The sequence below is a fragment of the Nannobrachium achirus genome, assembly GCF_963921795.1.
Source record: "Nannobrachium achirus genome assembly, chromosome: 9".
Taxonomy (NCBI): Eukaryota; Metazoa; Chordata; class Actinopteri; order Myctophiformes; family Myctophidae; genus Nannobrachium; species Nannobrachium achirus.
The window spans coordinates 53371356-53385257 of NC_137818.1; the positions used below are offsets into that span (position 1 = coordinate 53371356).

General features: G+C 43.1%; 2 protein-coding genes across 2 annotated transcripts in view; one reads left to right on the forward strand and one right to left on the reverse strand.

The window, feature by feature from the left end:
* The window catches only part of nup210 (nucleoporin 210), a 144170-nt gene that overhangs the window by 18073 nt on the left and 112195 nt on the right, over window positions 1-13902 (forward strand). Inside the window, exons 7-11 of the mRNA XM_080732510.1 lie at window positions 1645-1803; window positions 3797-3865; window positions 5722-5828; window positions 7368-7508; window positions 8688-8825. Coding sequence (XP_080588636.1) covers window positions 1645-1803; window positions 3797-3865; window positions 5722-5828; window positions 7368-7508; window positions 8688-8825 — 614 coding nt within the window. The remainder of the gene's footprint in view (window positions 1-1644; window positions 1804-3796; window positions 3866-5721; window positions 5829-7367; window positions 7509-8687; window positions 8826-13902) is intronic.
* On the reverse strand, window positions 11757-12976 carry LOC308290602 (short-chain specific acyl-CoA dehydrogenase, mitochondrial-like; the record flags this gene model as incomplete). Its single annotated transcript, XM_080732506.1, has 1 exon — window positions 11757-12976. Exon 1 carries the CDS (start codon window positions 12972-12974, stop codon window positions 11757-11759), a length of 1218 nt encoding a protein of 405 aa, XP_080588632.1. The 5' UTR covers window positions 12975-12976.

Consider the following 13902-nt stretch of genomic DNA (forward strand, 5'->3'; position numbering starts at 1 on the left):
CAGCGGCCCTGTGCTTCTGCCAGATGTCCACTGCAAAACCTTCTGTGTTCCTTTACACATTATTGTTTATCATTGTTTTATGCTTTAACTATTGAAAAATAGCAGATATACAAGCTCACAGCGCGGCACCGAGTGCCGCGCTGCGAGCTTGTAGATCTGCTATTTTTGAAAAATCGTGAAAATTAGAATTTTGATCCGATTGTATAAGTGTCTTTTGAATCTTTCTAAGACTTTTTGAAAAACCTATGTTTCTATGTCAGCAATCTGGCCAGCCATCATCAAAGAAAAGGTCCTTTTCACTTAACTGGAGCTCAGTTAGTCTGTTCTTGAGAGACTACTGTGTCAGTGGTTCTCAAACCTTTTCATGTGAAGGACCCCCAAAATGATATGTATTTGGTCACGGACCTCCGTCTCAAAATATTTAGTTCCAGGGACTCCCCCAGAAGCAAAATTTGAGTTACAAACGTTCGCTTTGAAAATACATATAGTCAAAGATTTGCACACATTTTCACGACTTTTTCAAAAATAGCAGATCTACAAGCTCGGTGCCGCGCTGTGAGCTTGTATATCTGCTATTTTTCACTGGTTAAAGCATTCAATAATTCTAGGCCTAAATGGGTTAAAGGAGTAGTTCACCCCCAAAAGGCCTTTTTTCAATTGATTACTCACGCCATGGAGACTTGAGTTTTTGCATTTGTCGCATTCCTAAGACAAAAAAAAATGATTATATAGTAAATTTACCCCCATTGTTTCTGGATGGGGACCCAAATGCATGGGCCTGGATGGGGGACCCAAATAAGGCCCTGGATGTGGACCCAAATGCATTTTGGTCAGAATCAATGGGGTTAAATTTAGGGTCAAGGCTCAAGTAAATTTACTAAAGTGCATTTGGGTCCCCATCCAGAATCAAAGAGGGTAACTTTATCATAATACATTGTATGTCTTAGGAATGCGACAATTACAAAATATAAACTCAAGTCTCCAAGTCCATGGTTTGAGTAATCAATAGAAAAAAAGTCATTTTTGGGGTGAACTACGGTACTCCTTTAACTCTGAGTGTGTAAATGTACCCATTTGTACACATAACATGAATAAATTTACTTTGCAGAGTGAAGCATATAATACTAAATGTACCAAAATTCAAATCCTTGTGCAGTGTTTTACAAAAAGTGTTGCTACTTGGAACTACCCGTAATTGCCGGACTATAAGCCGCAGCTTTTTTCCCATGTTTTGAACCCTGCGGCTTATACAACGGTGTGGCTTATATAAAGATTTTTACAGCAAACGGCCAGTTAGTTAGTTTTACAATGGTCTTTAACAAGGATTTATATATAGATTTGTACAGATAACAGCCACCAGGGGCGCTCTAGTGGGAAGCAGGAAGGACACCTGCGGCTTATAGTCAGGTGCAGCTTATTTATGTAAACATTAGTTTTTTGTTCTAAATTTAGCTAGTGCGGCTTATATTCAGGTGCGGCTTATAGTCCAGCAATTACGGTACTTGAACATGTAAAAATGGACCTTTAACCACTCAAACCTTATACTTTGTTGACCTTGAGGCTTTAGCTATTAAAAAAGATTGCAGATACTGCAAGATCTGCTATTTCTGAGCTGACGTGTGTGTTTGTTTTGTCTTGGGCCAGAGCTGCCCATGCCATGTGAGCAGTATGAGCTGCACCTCCGCCAGGGCGTGCTGGGCCCCGACGCAGACCAGCGCCTCCCTGTGGCCCGTCTGGACCAGCGCACCTCCACCGCCACCGCCGTCCAGCTGGGACAGATCAACGTGGTGCTGGACCACAAGCGTATCCTGATGTTTTATTTAGGGGCAAATGTCACCATTTACAAAGTTTGTTGTAACGTATGAATAACATTTTAATTCATTTTTGTTTTTTTAGGCTTCATAATCACAAATATGATGGATATGACAAATTACTAAACAGTTCTACTGCCATATTTATTATTTCTTTATTTGTGCTGGTGCCAAAAAGTAGCTTACCTTTGCGATGTTATCGAAAATTATCTATGGATTATTTCCAAACATAATCTTTTTCATTGGACACACATATTTGTACTGTAGCCAAACTGACGGCAGGGGGAAGCCTTATGCAAAGAATGAATGTGAAATGGCCCTCCCCTCTTTCTGTCGTTCAGAGCGTAGAAATGCATTTTCTAGATCAGGTCCACAGAATACAGCCAGGAAGTGATTTGGGACTCCATTGATGTTTACTTGTGGTGGAAATTTGAGAGCAGTGTTACGGGAGATGTTTTTTTTACTGTACACACCCGCGCGACCCCTCATCAGCTTACAGTGCTCGAACAAGGTAAAAGAAGGAGCGTTCGTATTGGCTTTGCGCCGCCGTCAGAATTGGGACGAGAGTTAACGTTCGAAGCAGTAAAAGAGTTAAAGGAGCTATAGTCAACTTTTTCATTGTAGGGCCGACACTTTGTTTACATCCTAGTCTATAGACTAGAATGTAAACAAAGTGTTGGCCCTACAATGGACACAATGATTATTTTATCATTATTTTACGCTTTTTGTGGTCATTTTTGAATTGAAACACATATATGAAGCTTGTTTTTATAAAATATTTTCGAACATTATTTTTATTTTAGCATCTGTTTTTCAAGAAAAAGTTGACTATAGCTCCTTTAATATACAAATAAATTACATATTTAATAATGTAATACTAAATTTCAGAAATAGCTCATCTTTTTTCTCCTTTGATTTAGTCTCTGGCAGACACGTGCACACATTGGCATGAAAGGGGGCTTGAGCCCCTGCTCTTTTATCCATCTGTAAAAAGTGCCCTCTCCAGACCAGACCATGAATGCAGTTTTTACTATGGTGAAAGAAATACAATTGCCCTCTTTCTATGCTATACCTAAAGGCAGCATTCATTTCAGCCCCTGCCTCTCTAACATTCTCTGCACGTCCCTGGTCTCTGGCGGCACAAAGTGGCGTGTTGCGAGCGTGTAGATCTGCTCGAATAGCCAACGTATAAGTGGATAAAAGTGGTTAAAATGACTGACGCTCTGTTAACTAATTTAGCTGTGGAACCCCTGGTACCCCCCAGGTAGCCCCCCCTTCTCTCCCCCAAGTACCCCTATGAGAACAAATCCTGTAATTTGCCATGCCGCCTTGAACGGAGCTCAGAGCGCGGCACTCGGTGCCGCGCTGTGAGCTTGTAGATCTGCTATTTTTGAAAAGTCGTGAATGTGTGCAAATCTTTGAATATATGTATTTTTTTAAGCGAACATTTGTAACTCAAATTTTGCTTCTGGGGGGTCCCTGGAAATACATATTTTGAGATGGGGGTCCGTGGCCAAATTCATGTCATTTTGCGGGTCCTTCACATGAAAAAGTTTGAGCACCACTGACATAGAAACAGTTTTTTCCAAAAACCTTAGAAGGATTTGAAATATTCAAAGACACGATTTTTCAAAAATAGCAGATCTACAAGCTCGCAGCGCGCGCTGTGAGCTTGTATATCTGCTATTTTTCAATAGTTAAAGCACAAAATGTGAGTGAATCCTTGTACCCAGGGCCCAGAATTTGGTGCGACACCCCTGTGTGTGTGTGTGTGTGTGTGTGTGTGTGTGGTCATGGTGAGAGCCAGCCGAGTACAATTGGTTGTTGATGTAATGAGACGCGGCAGACGGGGCTAAAAGGGGTTTCTGAGGCACTAAACCAGGATTTGTACCTGAAGTGCAAACTTGGGACGCTTCTGTGTTCTCGAATGGTTCGTTAACGTGCCATTTAACCCAACGTGGCTTCTCCCTTAACCTACGACTCAGGACTTCGCATCCAGGGAGTGTCCCGCCTGCCCAGCAGCACTCTGTATGTGGTGGAAGCAGGTTACCTAGGTCTGTTTGTCTCTTTATATCAACACTATTTAGTGTATTTACTAGGGCTGTCACAATTATTACATAATCGCCTAATCGTGATTATTTGACATTATCGCAATTATTTTTTCATAATCGTCATAATCGTGAATGTTGAAAAATGTCCGAAATAGTGGAAATAGCAGATCTACAAGCTCGGCTATTTCCACTATCAAAGCTATTTTTTAAGTAGTAAGTTGTCAAATATGTCAGTAATTTCTTTGTATATTTAGGTTATGTGTCATATCTACCATGTACAACTTCAAAGCCTAAAAGCCAAACAGAAATGTAATTATCAACGACAAAAACACAATTAAATCGTTAATCGCCAATTATTTGAGTGACAATATTAATCGTCATGTAAAATGTCATATCGTGACAGCCCTAGTGACTGTCAGGTCACTAGATTTCCACCGGCTCTCCCTCCCTCCCTCAGTCTGTCTGTCTGTCCGTCACGTCACACTTTTGCCCTACTCGTATCTCCGGCACCGTTGCCCCTATCCATGCCAAACCCCTCATTTCTCACATGGCCCTCTTCTGGGCCACCATGAGGTAGATTCTTTCAAAACACATTTTTGAACACTGCTCCTACAGATTTTGGCCTAAAATCACGCAAAGCGGTACACAGTATCTCTAAAGTCATGTCATCAACATGGATCTGTCCCATTTCCCATATTCCCTCCTGATTGGCTACCATTGCCTTCTAAAGTTTGTGTATGCGACTTGACGGTCGCTTATCTCCCGATTTAGGGAGTCTTACTGGTATTACCTAGCATATTGTAAGTCGCTCTGGATCAAGAGCTTCTGCTAAATGCCTAATTGTAAGCTGCACTCTAAGGCCGGCTTTACACTGCCACTGAAATCTAGCCTGAATCAGATCTGAGTCACTTCAAAAGTGAAATCCGATTTCTTTAAAATAGTCTAAATCCAAACATGTCACATGCAGGTCACATGAAATCCGATTTTGAAAAACCACATCCAGAGGTAGTTTCAAATCCGATCCATATCGGATCTGAAGACATCTGACTCAGTCTGAAAGCAGCAACCACATCCACCCCATAGAGTTATATGCAGGTCACATGCAAGTTACATCAAACTGGCCAAGCGTCACTTGCTGCGCGAGCAGCGCGACCCGAGCGCGGCTGTAAATTACATCATTACAGAGCGCGAGTATTTACTATTTGATTACAGCGCACTGAGCACACAAAAGAGAAGAGAGAAAACACGTGAGCTAAACAGTGAAAACGAGAGAGAAGAGCGAAACACAAGAGTAAAGAAAAGAAGAGAGAAAAACAATATTAACGTGTGTTTACTATGGTCTATTATGTCGCATTTCCTGAACGTAATCAGAACGTAATCAACCAGCGTCGACGTAGTGACGTAACGCCATGACGCCTACGTCGTTACCACGGTAACCAAAGCATACATGTCGCCGCAGGGCAGCTTTGGGCTAACGCTGTCTGAACACACAGATCAGATCTGTGTCACTTGCAAATGCTGTGTGAAAAGTCGGGCCATAAGATCAGATCTGAGAACCAAATCGGATTTGGGCTGGATTTGACTGCAGTGTAAAGCCGGCCTAACTTCAAACCTGGGTTTTCCCACTGAGCTAATGGGGCATAGCATTGGGAGTGTACTGGTGCCACTGAAAAACCGTCCATAAATGTTTCCCATAGACTTTTAACAAAAGATTTTATATCAATTATTTTAAGCCTAGAATCAAGCCATCCAGGATCCTGATGAATCATGGCCATAAAACCTTTGATTCTGTGAAAATGATTAAATAAATAAGGTTGACTTTTTTTACTTGACGTATTCTTTATTATTATTCTATTCAGGTTTTAAGATTCGTCCAGGTGACAGCTGGGTTCTTGAGACGGGAAGAGTGTATGACATCCACATCGAAGTATTCGACAAGTCCAGCAATAGAATTTACCTCTCTGATGTAAGTATGTCTCATTAATATCATTGAATTGGTGTGTTAAAGATTTTTCTTGGTACACAGTATCTCTACTGTCATGTCATCAACATGGATCTGTCCCATTTCCCATATTCCCTCCTGATTGGCTACCATTGCCTTCCGAAGTTTGTGTATGCGACCTGACGGTTGCTTATCTCCCAATTTAGGAAGCCTTACTGGTACTTACTACTACATCACGCATGTCCTCGCTTGTAAAAGCAAGATAACCCAAACCACAATTTGAATATCTGCTTTTATTGCACTAGACCACAAACCCAGACGGGAGTATTCCAAACAAATCAGTTATTGTTCAAAAATAACACATTGAGTAGTGTTATCTCTCACTCCACGTGTAGTATGCCAACAACACACTTTGTAATTGTGTTCAATTTCTTAGGGATTTGCCTGTTATGGATTTTGCTGTATCTGATTGCATTTTTTGGACGGCATTACTTGTAGCAGCTACTGTTCTGTTCTACGCTCCAATAATTTCAAAAGAAGTTCTCTGGTCCCCCATGGAACAAAAAGTAAAATTGGAATGTATTGTCCCGTGGACGCACAATCAGCAGCAGACTAAAATAACATCTGAGAAACATTAAGGATGAAGGTTTTACAGCATATTTAGTCTTTTCCTTAATGCCTGCGTTGGCCTCTTGAGCATTTTATTTGCCATTACTTAATATAACTGCTGTAGCTGTGCATGTCTCACTGAAAACGGAATGATAAAAAAATATATATTTGCACATCACAATAATAAATAATACGTACAACATTGAGCACGGTAAATTAGTGACACAATCGTTCAGTTTGTGATACAAGCACCACATTTTGCACAAGGTTTCCTCTGGACCTACTTTTACCAAAAAGCACGTCAGCCACTCAAAAAAAAAAAATGCAATAGGTTGGGGGGTCCCATTGGCTTTCTATACAGGAAAATAATACAAAAAGATTTATCTGCTTTGAGTAGCATGTGAGGGGTCAAAATAGGGGTTTTTCATGATCCTGAATCCAATGCAAGCATTTGTTTTGCACAAAAAACATTCCTTGAGCTAAAAACGGCCCCCTTACAACTGTGAAAAGTGATGACTCATCACTAAACCATAGTTTTCTGGGTCTGTTTTTAGCCCAAAGAATGTTTTTCATGCTAAACAAATGCTTGCATTGGATTCAGGATCATGAAAACCCCCTATTTTGACCCCTCACATGCTACTTAAAGAAGGTTTATTTTTTTGTATTATTTTCCTGTATAGAAAGTCAATGGGACCCCCCAACCTATTGTATTCTTTTGAGTGGCTAAAGTGCTTTTTGCGAAAAGTAGGTCCAGAGGAAACCTTGTGCAAAATGTGGTGCTTGTATCACAAAGTGAACTATTCTTCCAAAACACTTACTTAATATCCTGGGCTGACTTTCTTTTAAGAGTTTAAACGTTGTAAGCCAACTAAACAAGAAGCAAACTAAACAAATTAAGCACTAAGCGAAACATTATTAAATCTCTTGTCCTTTCTCCCTCCCCCTGTGGTGCAGAACGTCCGCATTGACACGGTCTTCCCTGCGGAGTACTTTGAGATGCTGCAGTCGTCACTGAGTGGATCACAGCACCGCGTGAGAGCGCTGAGAGACGGCCAAACGCTCATCAGCGCCGCACTCAACTCCGTCGTAGATCAAGTGAGTCTGACGGTTACCTCAAATTAGCCGCCAGAGTGTCGTTACTGTGTTAATCACCCAGTTAGTTCTGGCACTCCAGTGGAGAGGGCTTTGACTGCACTGCCAAATCATCAGTGTTCATTTGAAGGTGCTATAAGTGTTTTATTTTTTTGTTCGTTTGTTCAGTAACAGCTGCCTGTCTTTAGTAGGGGACTGAGCATTGGTTCGACCTCCTGTTGGTCCGACCACAGACACGGTTAGGGTTACAGTTAGGTTGGGGTTAAGGTTAGGTTTAGGCATAGTTTTACTGAGTCCAGTCCAATCAGGAGAGAGAATTTAACAGCTTAAATGTTATGCTCGAAAGTGATTTTATTTTTTATTTTTTAAGATCTATTTAAAAATAATTTATTCTATACTCCGATAGTAATTTTGTGCAGTGCATATACTTTACCAAATCTCTTTGCCAAAAGATTGCAGGTATACAAACTTGTAAGCTTGTAGATCTTCTATTTTTTGGCACATGTTCCGACCCAGGCCTATAGGATAATGGTAGTTGGGGATATTTTGATTATCGCGATATTATCGTAAACCTATTTCTTTGGTCACAATAATCGTGATGTGACATTTTCAGATCGTCCCATCCCTAATTTGACCTGTGTGTGTGTGTGTGTGTGTGTGTGTGTGTGTGTGTGTGTGTGTGTGTGTGTGTGTGTGTGTGTGTGTGTGTGTGTGTGTGTGTGTGTGTGTGTGTGTGTGTGTGTGTGTGTGTGTGTGTGTGTGTGTGTGTGTGTGTGTGTGTGTGTGTGTGTGTGTGTGTGTGTGTAGGAACGGGTACACTGTATTGTGTATCATTATTTTATGCTTTAACTATTGAAAAATAGCAGATATACAAGCTCACAGCGTGGCACCGAGTGCCGCGCTGCAAGCTTGTAGATCTGCTATTTTTGAAAAATCGTGAAAATTAGAATTTCGACCCGATTCTATAAGTGTCTTTTGAATCCTTCTAAGGTTTTTTTTTTTTAAAAACCTATGTTTCTATGTCAGCAATCTGGCCAGCCATCGTCAAAGAAAAGGTCCTTTTTACTTAACTGGAGCTCATTTAGTCTGTTCTTGAGAGACTACTATGTCCGTGCGTGGTTCTCAAACCTTTTCATGTGAAGGACCCCCAAAATGCCAAAATGTGTGTGTGTGTGTGTGCAGGAAGGAGGGGTTCATGCTCTGACCAGTCCCGTCCACAATGAACAGGATGTGGAGATCTACAACCCCATCGTTCTCAGCCCCGCCATCCTCATGTTCCCATGGCAGCCCAGCATCGGAGCCTACCAGTACACAATACAGGTAAGCAGTACCTAAGAAAGTAAGAAAAGTACTTGCATTTCTTACTTAAAAGGGCACTCCACCACTTTTCAACCTATGTTCATATAATTGGTCCTCACTCAAAAATAGCTTTTTTTTTTTTTTCAGACGAGGGCTGTGGGCAGGTCAGAAACCCATCGTCTTGTGACATCATCGATTGCCAATCCAGTTTATAGAAACTGCAGGCTTTCTATTCCTGAAAAGTTGCAATTTTAAAGTGGAAGCCATTGTTCTCGCGATAATAAAAATCTAAATATTTTTTTCTAAAATATTGATTACATTTTTTTTGTGTAAAATGATGATGTCACAAGACGATGGATTCTGAACTTCCCACAGCTCTCCTAGGAGACTTGGACTGAGTAGAATTTTTTTTTGATATTTTATCATGAACATTAGTGAGGATCTATTATATGAAGACAGGTTGAAAAGTGGTGAACTACTCCTTTAAGCAAAAAGTCGATACATCAATAAAGACTAGTATTATACTGCTGGGCTGGCGCAAGCAATAATATATAATAATATATAATGAATATATATGTCGCAGTTAGTTTGAGATTCAGTTAGATTGAGAACAGGAGCGCTCGTTTTGGGCACAAGGTGGAGCAGGCGGTGCCTCCTTAGGGGAACTAGGAATAATTTGACTGAGGGTAGGATTAGGGTTAGGTTTAGGCATAGTTTTACTGAGGTTAGGATTAGGGTTAGGTTTAGGCATAGTTTTACTGAGTTTAGGGTTAGGATTAGGGTTAGGTTTAGGCAGCTTTACTGAGGTTAGGGTTAGGGTTAGGCATAGTAGCATTCACCAGGTTAGCATTCACCAGCGTGGGACTAATGCAAGGGCTTCTTCCAGGTGAACTTCTTCCACATCCAGGTGAACAAAAACAAGCGCTCCTTTCCCAATCTAACTGGTTTTTCAAACTAACTGTAACATAATATATTCACACTTGTTCTCCTCCTTTTGAACCATATATAGGGCTGTCACGATTATGACATTTTACATGACGATTATTTGTCACTCAAACAATTGCGATTAACGACTTAATTGTGTTTTTGTCGTTGACAATTACATTTCTGCTTTTAAGTTGCACATGGTAGATATGACACATAATTACTGACATATTTGACAACTTTATACTTAAAAAAGAACATTGATAGTGGAAATAGCCGGTCTACAAGCTCACAACACGTCGCGACGCGGTGTGAGCTTGTAGATCTGCTATTTCCACTATTTTTGACCTTTTATTTAAATATATGAAAAATTTTCAACATGGAAACCATTATGACGATTATGAAAAATAATCACGATTATGTCCAAAAATCACGATTAGACGATTATGTAATAATTGTGACAGACAACCCTAACCCATATATGGTAATAATTCAGGAGATTTTAGCATACTGGATGATGTCATTGACTGACTATCTGTAGACCAGCGTTGAAAGCTGGTAATACTAATATAAATGGTATGATAGTAGACCAGTAAGACGCCTAAGGGTGAAAAGCGACCGAGGTCTCGCAGCCCAGATATGGGCATATTGGTTGGATCGTCAGTTCTACAAAAAAGATTGTTTCATACATTGTGCAAGTACAGTAACGGCAGGGGAAGCAGCTAAGAACATAGGCAAAAATCTGAGCTATCCATGTGCAAAAGTTGGAGTCTGTAGAACCAACCGTGTGCTGTGAGACCCCAGACATGCTTACTCGGTTACTCATTATGTGAAAGTCCTGTGACGTCTATGGACGTCTGACATCATACATACAATCCCTTTTATGCCCATATATGGAGATCCCTGTCTGTAAAACCAACCATGTGCTGTTTGAGACCCCAGACATGCGTCTGTGCGTGTCAGTATCTGTTTCTCAGTCCTTGTCCCCTTTTATGGGCATAACAAGGATTCTATTAGTGTGGTTGCATCATCTGGGAATCAGATGTAGAGGTCAGCTCCATATATGGAGATCTAGGTGATAATCCAGTCGTCTCCATGTATGGATATCCAGGGTTTGATCTTTGAGGTGATGTCACGTGATGTCACAATGTCAACAGAATTGAGGCGTTACAGACATTACAGAAGGACGTACTGACAAGATGTGCCGGTTCTCATAGTTAACTGTGACCTACGGTCGCAATATTCTGACGTCACCAAAACCTCTTGCAATTTGCATCAGCTATTGATACTTTTATACTAGCTTTCGCTTTATGGACTACCCTTGTGGAGCAGATTACTGGCCTTGTGGAATCCACTGGGCACTCGAGTGTGGTTGCCGTTTTTGCATTTTTGTAGCTTTTAGCCAATGATGAAGCAGCAGACCTCATTGGCATCTGTCAGTCTCGAGAGACTTTGTTAGTCAAGCTATAGCCTGGTTCCAGCCCATAGACCCACCCACTCACAGAGTGGACTGTTTCTCTGGTCTGGAGTTGAGTAAATGAATCGATCAGCCGTTTCCCGGTCCAAAATTGCGGCTCCTGAGCGCGGGGGGTGGGAGTGAGTTTAACGAATAACCAATCCGTGCCGCAGCCCGTTTTTCAAGCGACGTCATCAGAGCGTCATCATCACGCTGATCTGTAGTGATTGGTTTTAGGGAAATCAAAGTACCTCCCTCCCCCCTCCCCTCCAGAAATCACCCAAAATGGGGCACAATGTCAGACTAAAGCTTGAGCTGAGTCTGAAATCAGGCTAGTCACGCTCTGCATAGGGGCCCTTCCGCTTCCGGTGCAGTGTTGGACGTGACTGAAGAAGCCTATGCGGGATCTGCATTCCCGTCCGCACTTCGCACAGGGGAAGACTGGTGCTGGTCTGTCTGTCTGGCTTTGGGCCACAAAGAGACTTTCTTCTTAGCTCAGTGATGTGCTTCTGATCACATTGATTAGGAACATGTAGACAGAGGTCTATGGCTGCATCATGATGGACAGAGGTCTACGGCTGGTATTCCTTCAGTACATGTCCGGCGATCACTAATCTCTGGATCTCGCTCGTTCCCTCGTAGATCTCGGTGATGCGAGCGTCGCGGTAGTGCCTCTCCGCCGGCATGTCTGTCACGTAGCCCATCCCCCCTAGAACCTGGATGGCCTGGTGCGCGCAGTACGTTGCCGCCTCAGACGCTGCCAGTTTAGCCATGGCTGCTTCCTTAGTGAAGGGTTTCTTGGCGTCTCGTAGCAGTGCAGACCTCCAGGTCAGCAGACGGGCGCTCTCCAGAGCCAGAGCCATGTCGGCCAGCTTAAACTGGATGGCCTGCAGCTTGGCAATAGGAGCTCCAAACGCGGTGCGTTTGTGTGCGTAGTCTGCGGCGCAGTCCAGAGCGGCCTGGGCGATGCCAAGAGCCTGGGCTGCGACGCCGATGCGTCCACTGTCCAGGGTCTGCATGGCTATTTTGAAGCCTGCCCCACGAGGGCCCAGCATGTTCCCCAGGGGCACCCTGCAGTCCTCCAGGATGATGTTGGACGTGGACGAGCCTCGGATGCCCAGTTTGTCTTCCTTCTTTCCCAGCGAAAGGCCCGGGTGTGGCATGGGCACCAGGAACGCACTGATGCCCTTGTGTTTGAGTTGCCTGTCTGTGGTGGCGAACACCACGGTGGCAGAAGCCTCCCAGCTGTTGGTGATCCAGGCTTTGGTTCCGTTCAGGACCCACTCGTCTCCCTCCTGCCGCGCTATCGTGGAGGCCGCGCCTGCATCGCTGCCGTTGCCCGGTTCACTGAGTGCAAAGCAGCCCACTTTCTCTCCGGTGGTGAAGGGAGTGATCCATTGTCGTTTCTGTTCTTCCGAGCCATTCTTCAATATGGGACCGATGTAGAGAGAATTGTTAACGGAGACCACTACTCCTGTGCTGGCACAACCTCTGCTGATCTCCTCCATGGCCAGGCTGTATGCCAGGTAGTCCATGCCAGCCCCGCCGAGCTCCTCTGGGACCTCTATGGCCATCACTCCCATGGCACCCAACTCCTGGATCTGTTTGTCAGGGTACAGGTGTTCTTTGTCCAGTTTAGCCGCGATGGGGGCCAGCTCTCTGTCTGCGTAGTCTCTGCACGTCTGCCTCAGCATCTGGTGCATCTCTGGTAGCTCTGCCAGCTGGCTCAGACGTCTACAGCCACTCACACACAGACCCACAGCTCTCCTCGCCTTAAAAAGTGACGCCATTCCTCCTGGACTTGCCTGTGACTTAAATGAATATGGAAATACAACTCACACAGCGAACATAGCACACAACAAGCTTTTTGTCTAGTCTACGCTACGATGAGGTGAGTCCAGGCGGCAGATGACGTAAAATGACGATGACGTAAAATGACGATGACGAACACTTTATAGAGTGATTTTTAGCCAATGAGGAAGCAGCATAAAGGTGACGTCACTGAGAATGCTACTTCCTCATTGGCTAAAATATCCTCCATAAACTTGAACGGAACAATAGTTGGTTTCCCTATAGGCAACCACACTAATAATATAAATTCTATGATAGTAAGACGGCTCAAGGCGACATGCAACCGACCGAGGTTGCGCCAATTCTTGGCCATCTGGTCAGTGATGTATATTGGACCAGTTACCCATATATGGAGACCCCTGGTACCCATATATGGAGATCCATGTACTGTATATGGAGATATGCTGTGAGAGCCCAAACATGCTTACTCAGTTATTCGTTATGTGAAAATCCTATGACGTCTATGACATCTGACATCATACCCTTTTATGCCCATACATGGAGATCCCTGTCTGTAGAACCAGCCACACAGATATGGGCTGTCTTGGCCATCTGTCTTGGCCATATATGGATTCTGTTAGTGTGGTATGTGGCCTCCATATATGGGCGTTCCCATATGAAGTCCTGTTAGATAAAGGCTTAATATTGATGACATCAGGGAACTCCATATATGGGCATAAAAGGGATTATGTTAGTGTGACATCACTGTGAAGCCAGAACGTGATGTCAGAGTGGCAAACCCATTCTGTTAAGAGTGGTTCCCCTGACGTTAGTGGTTCTAAAACCTTTCAAAAATAGCAGGTCTACAAGCTCTCAGCGCGGCACTCGTATATCTGCCGTGCTGTGAGCTTGTATATCTGCTATTTT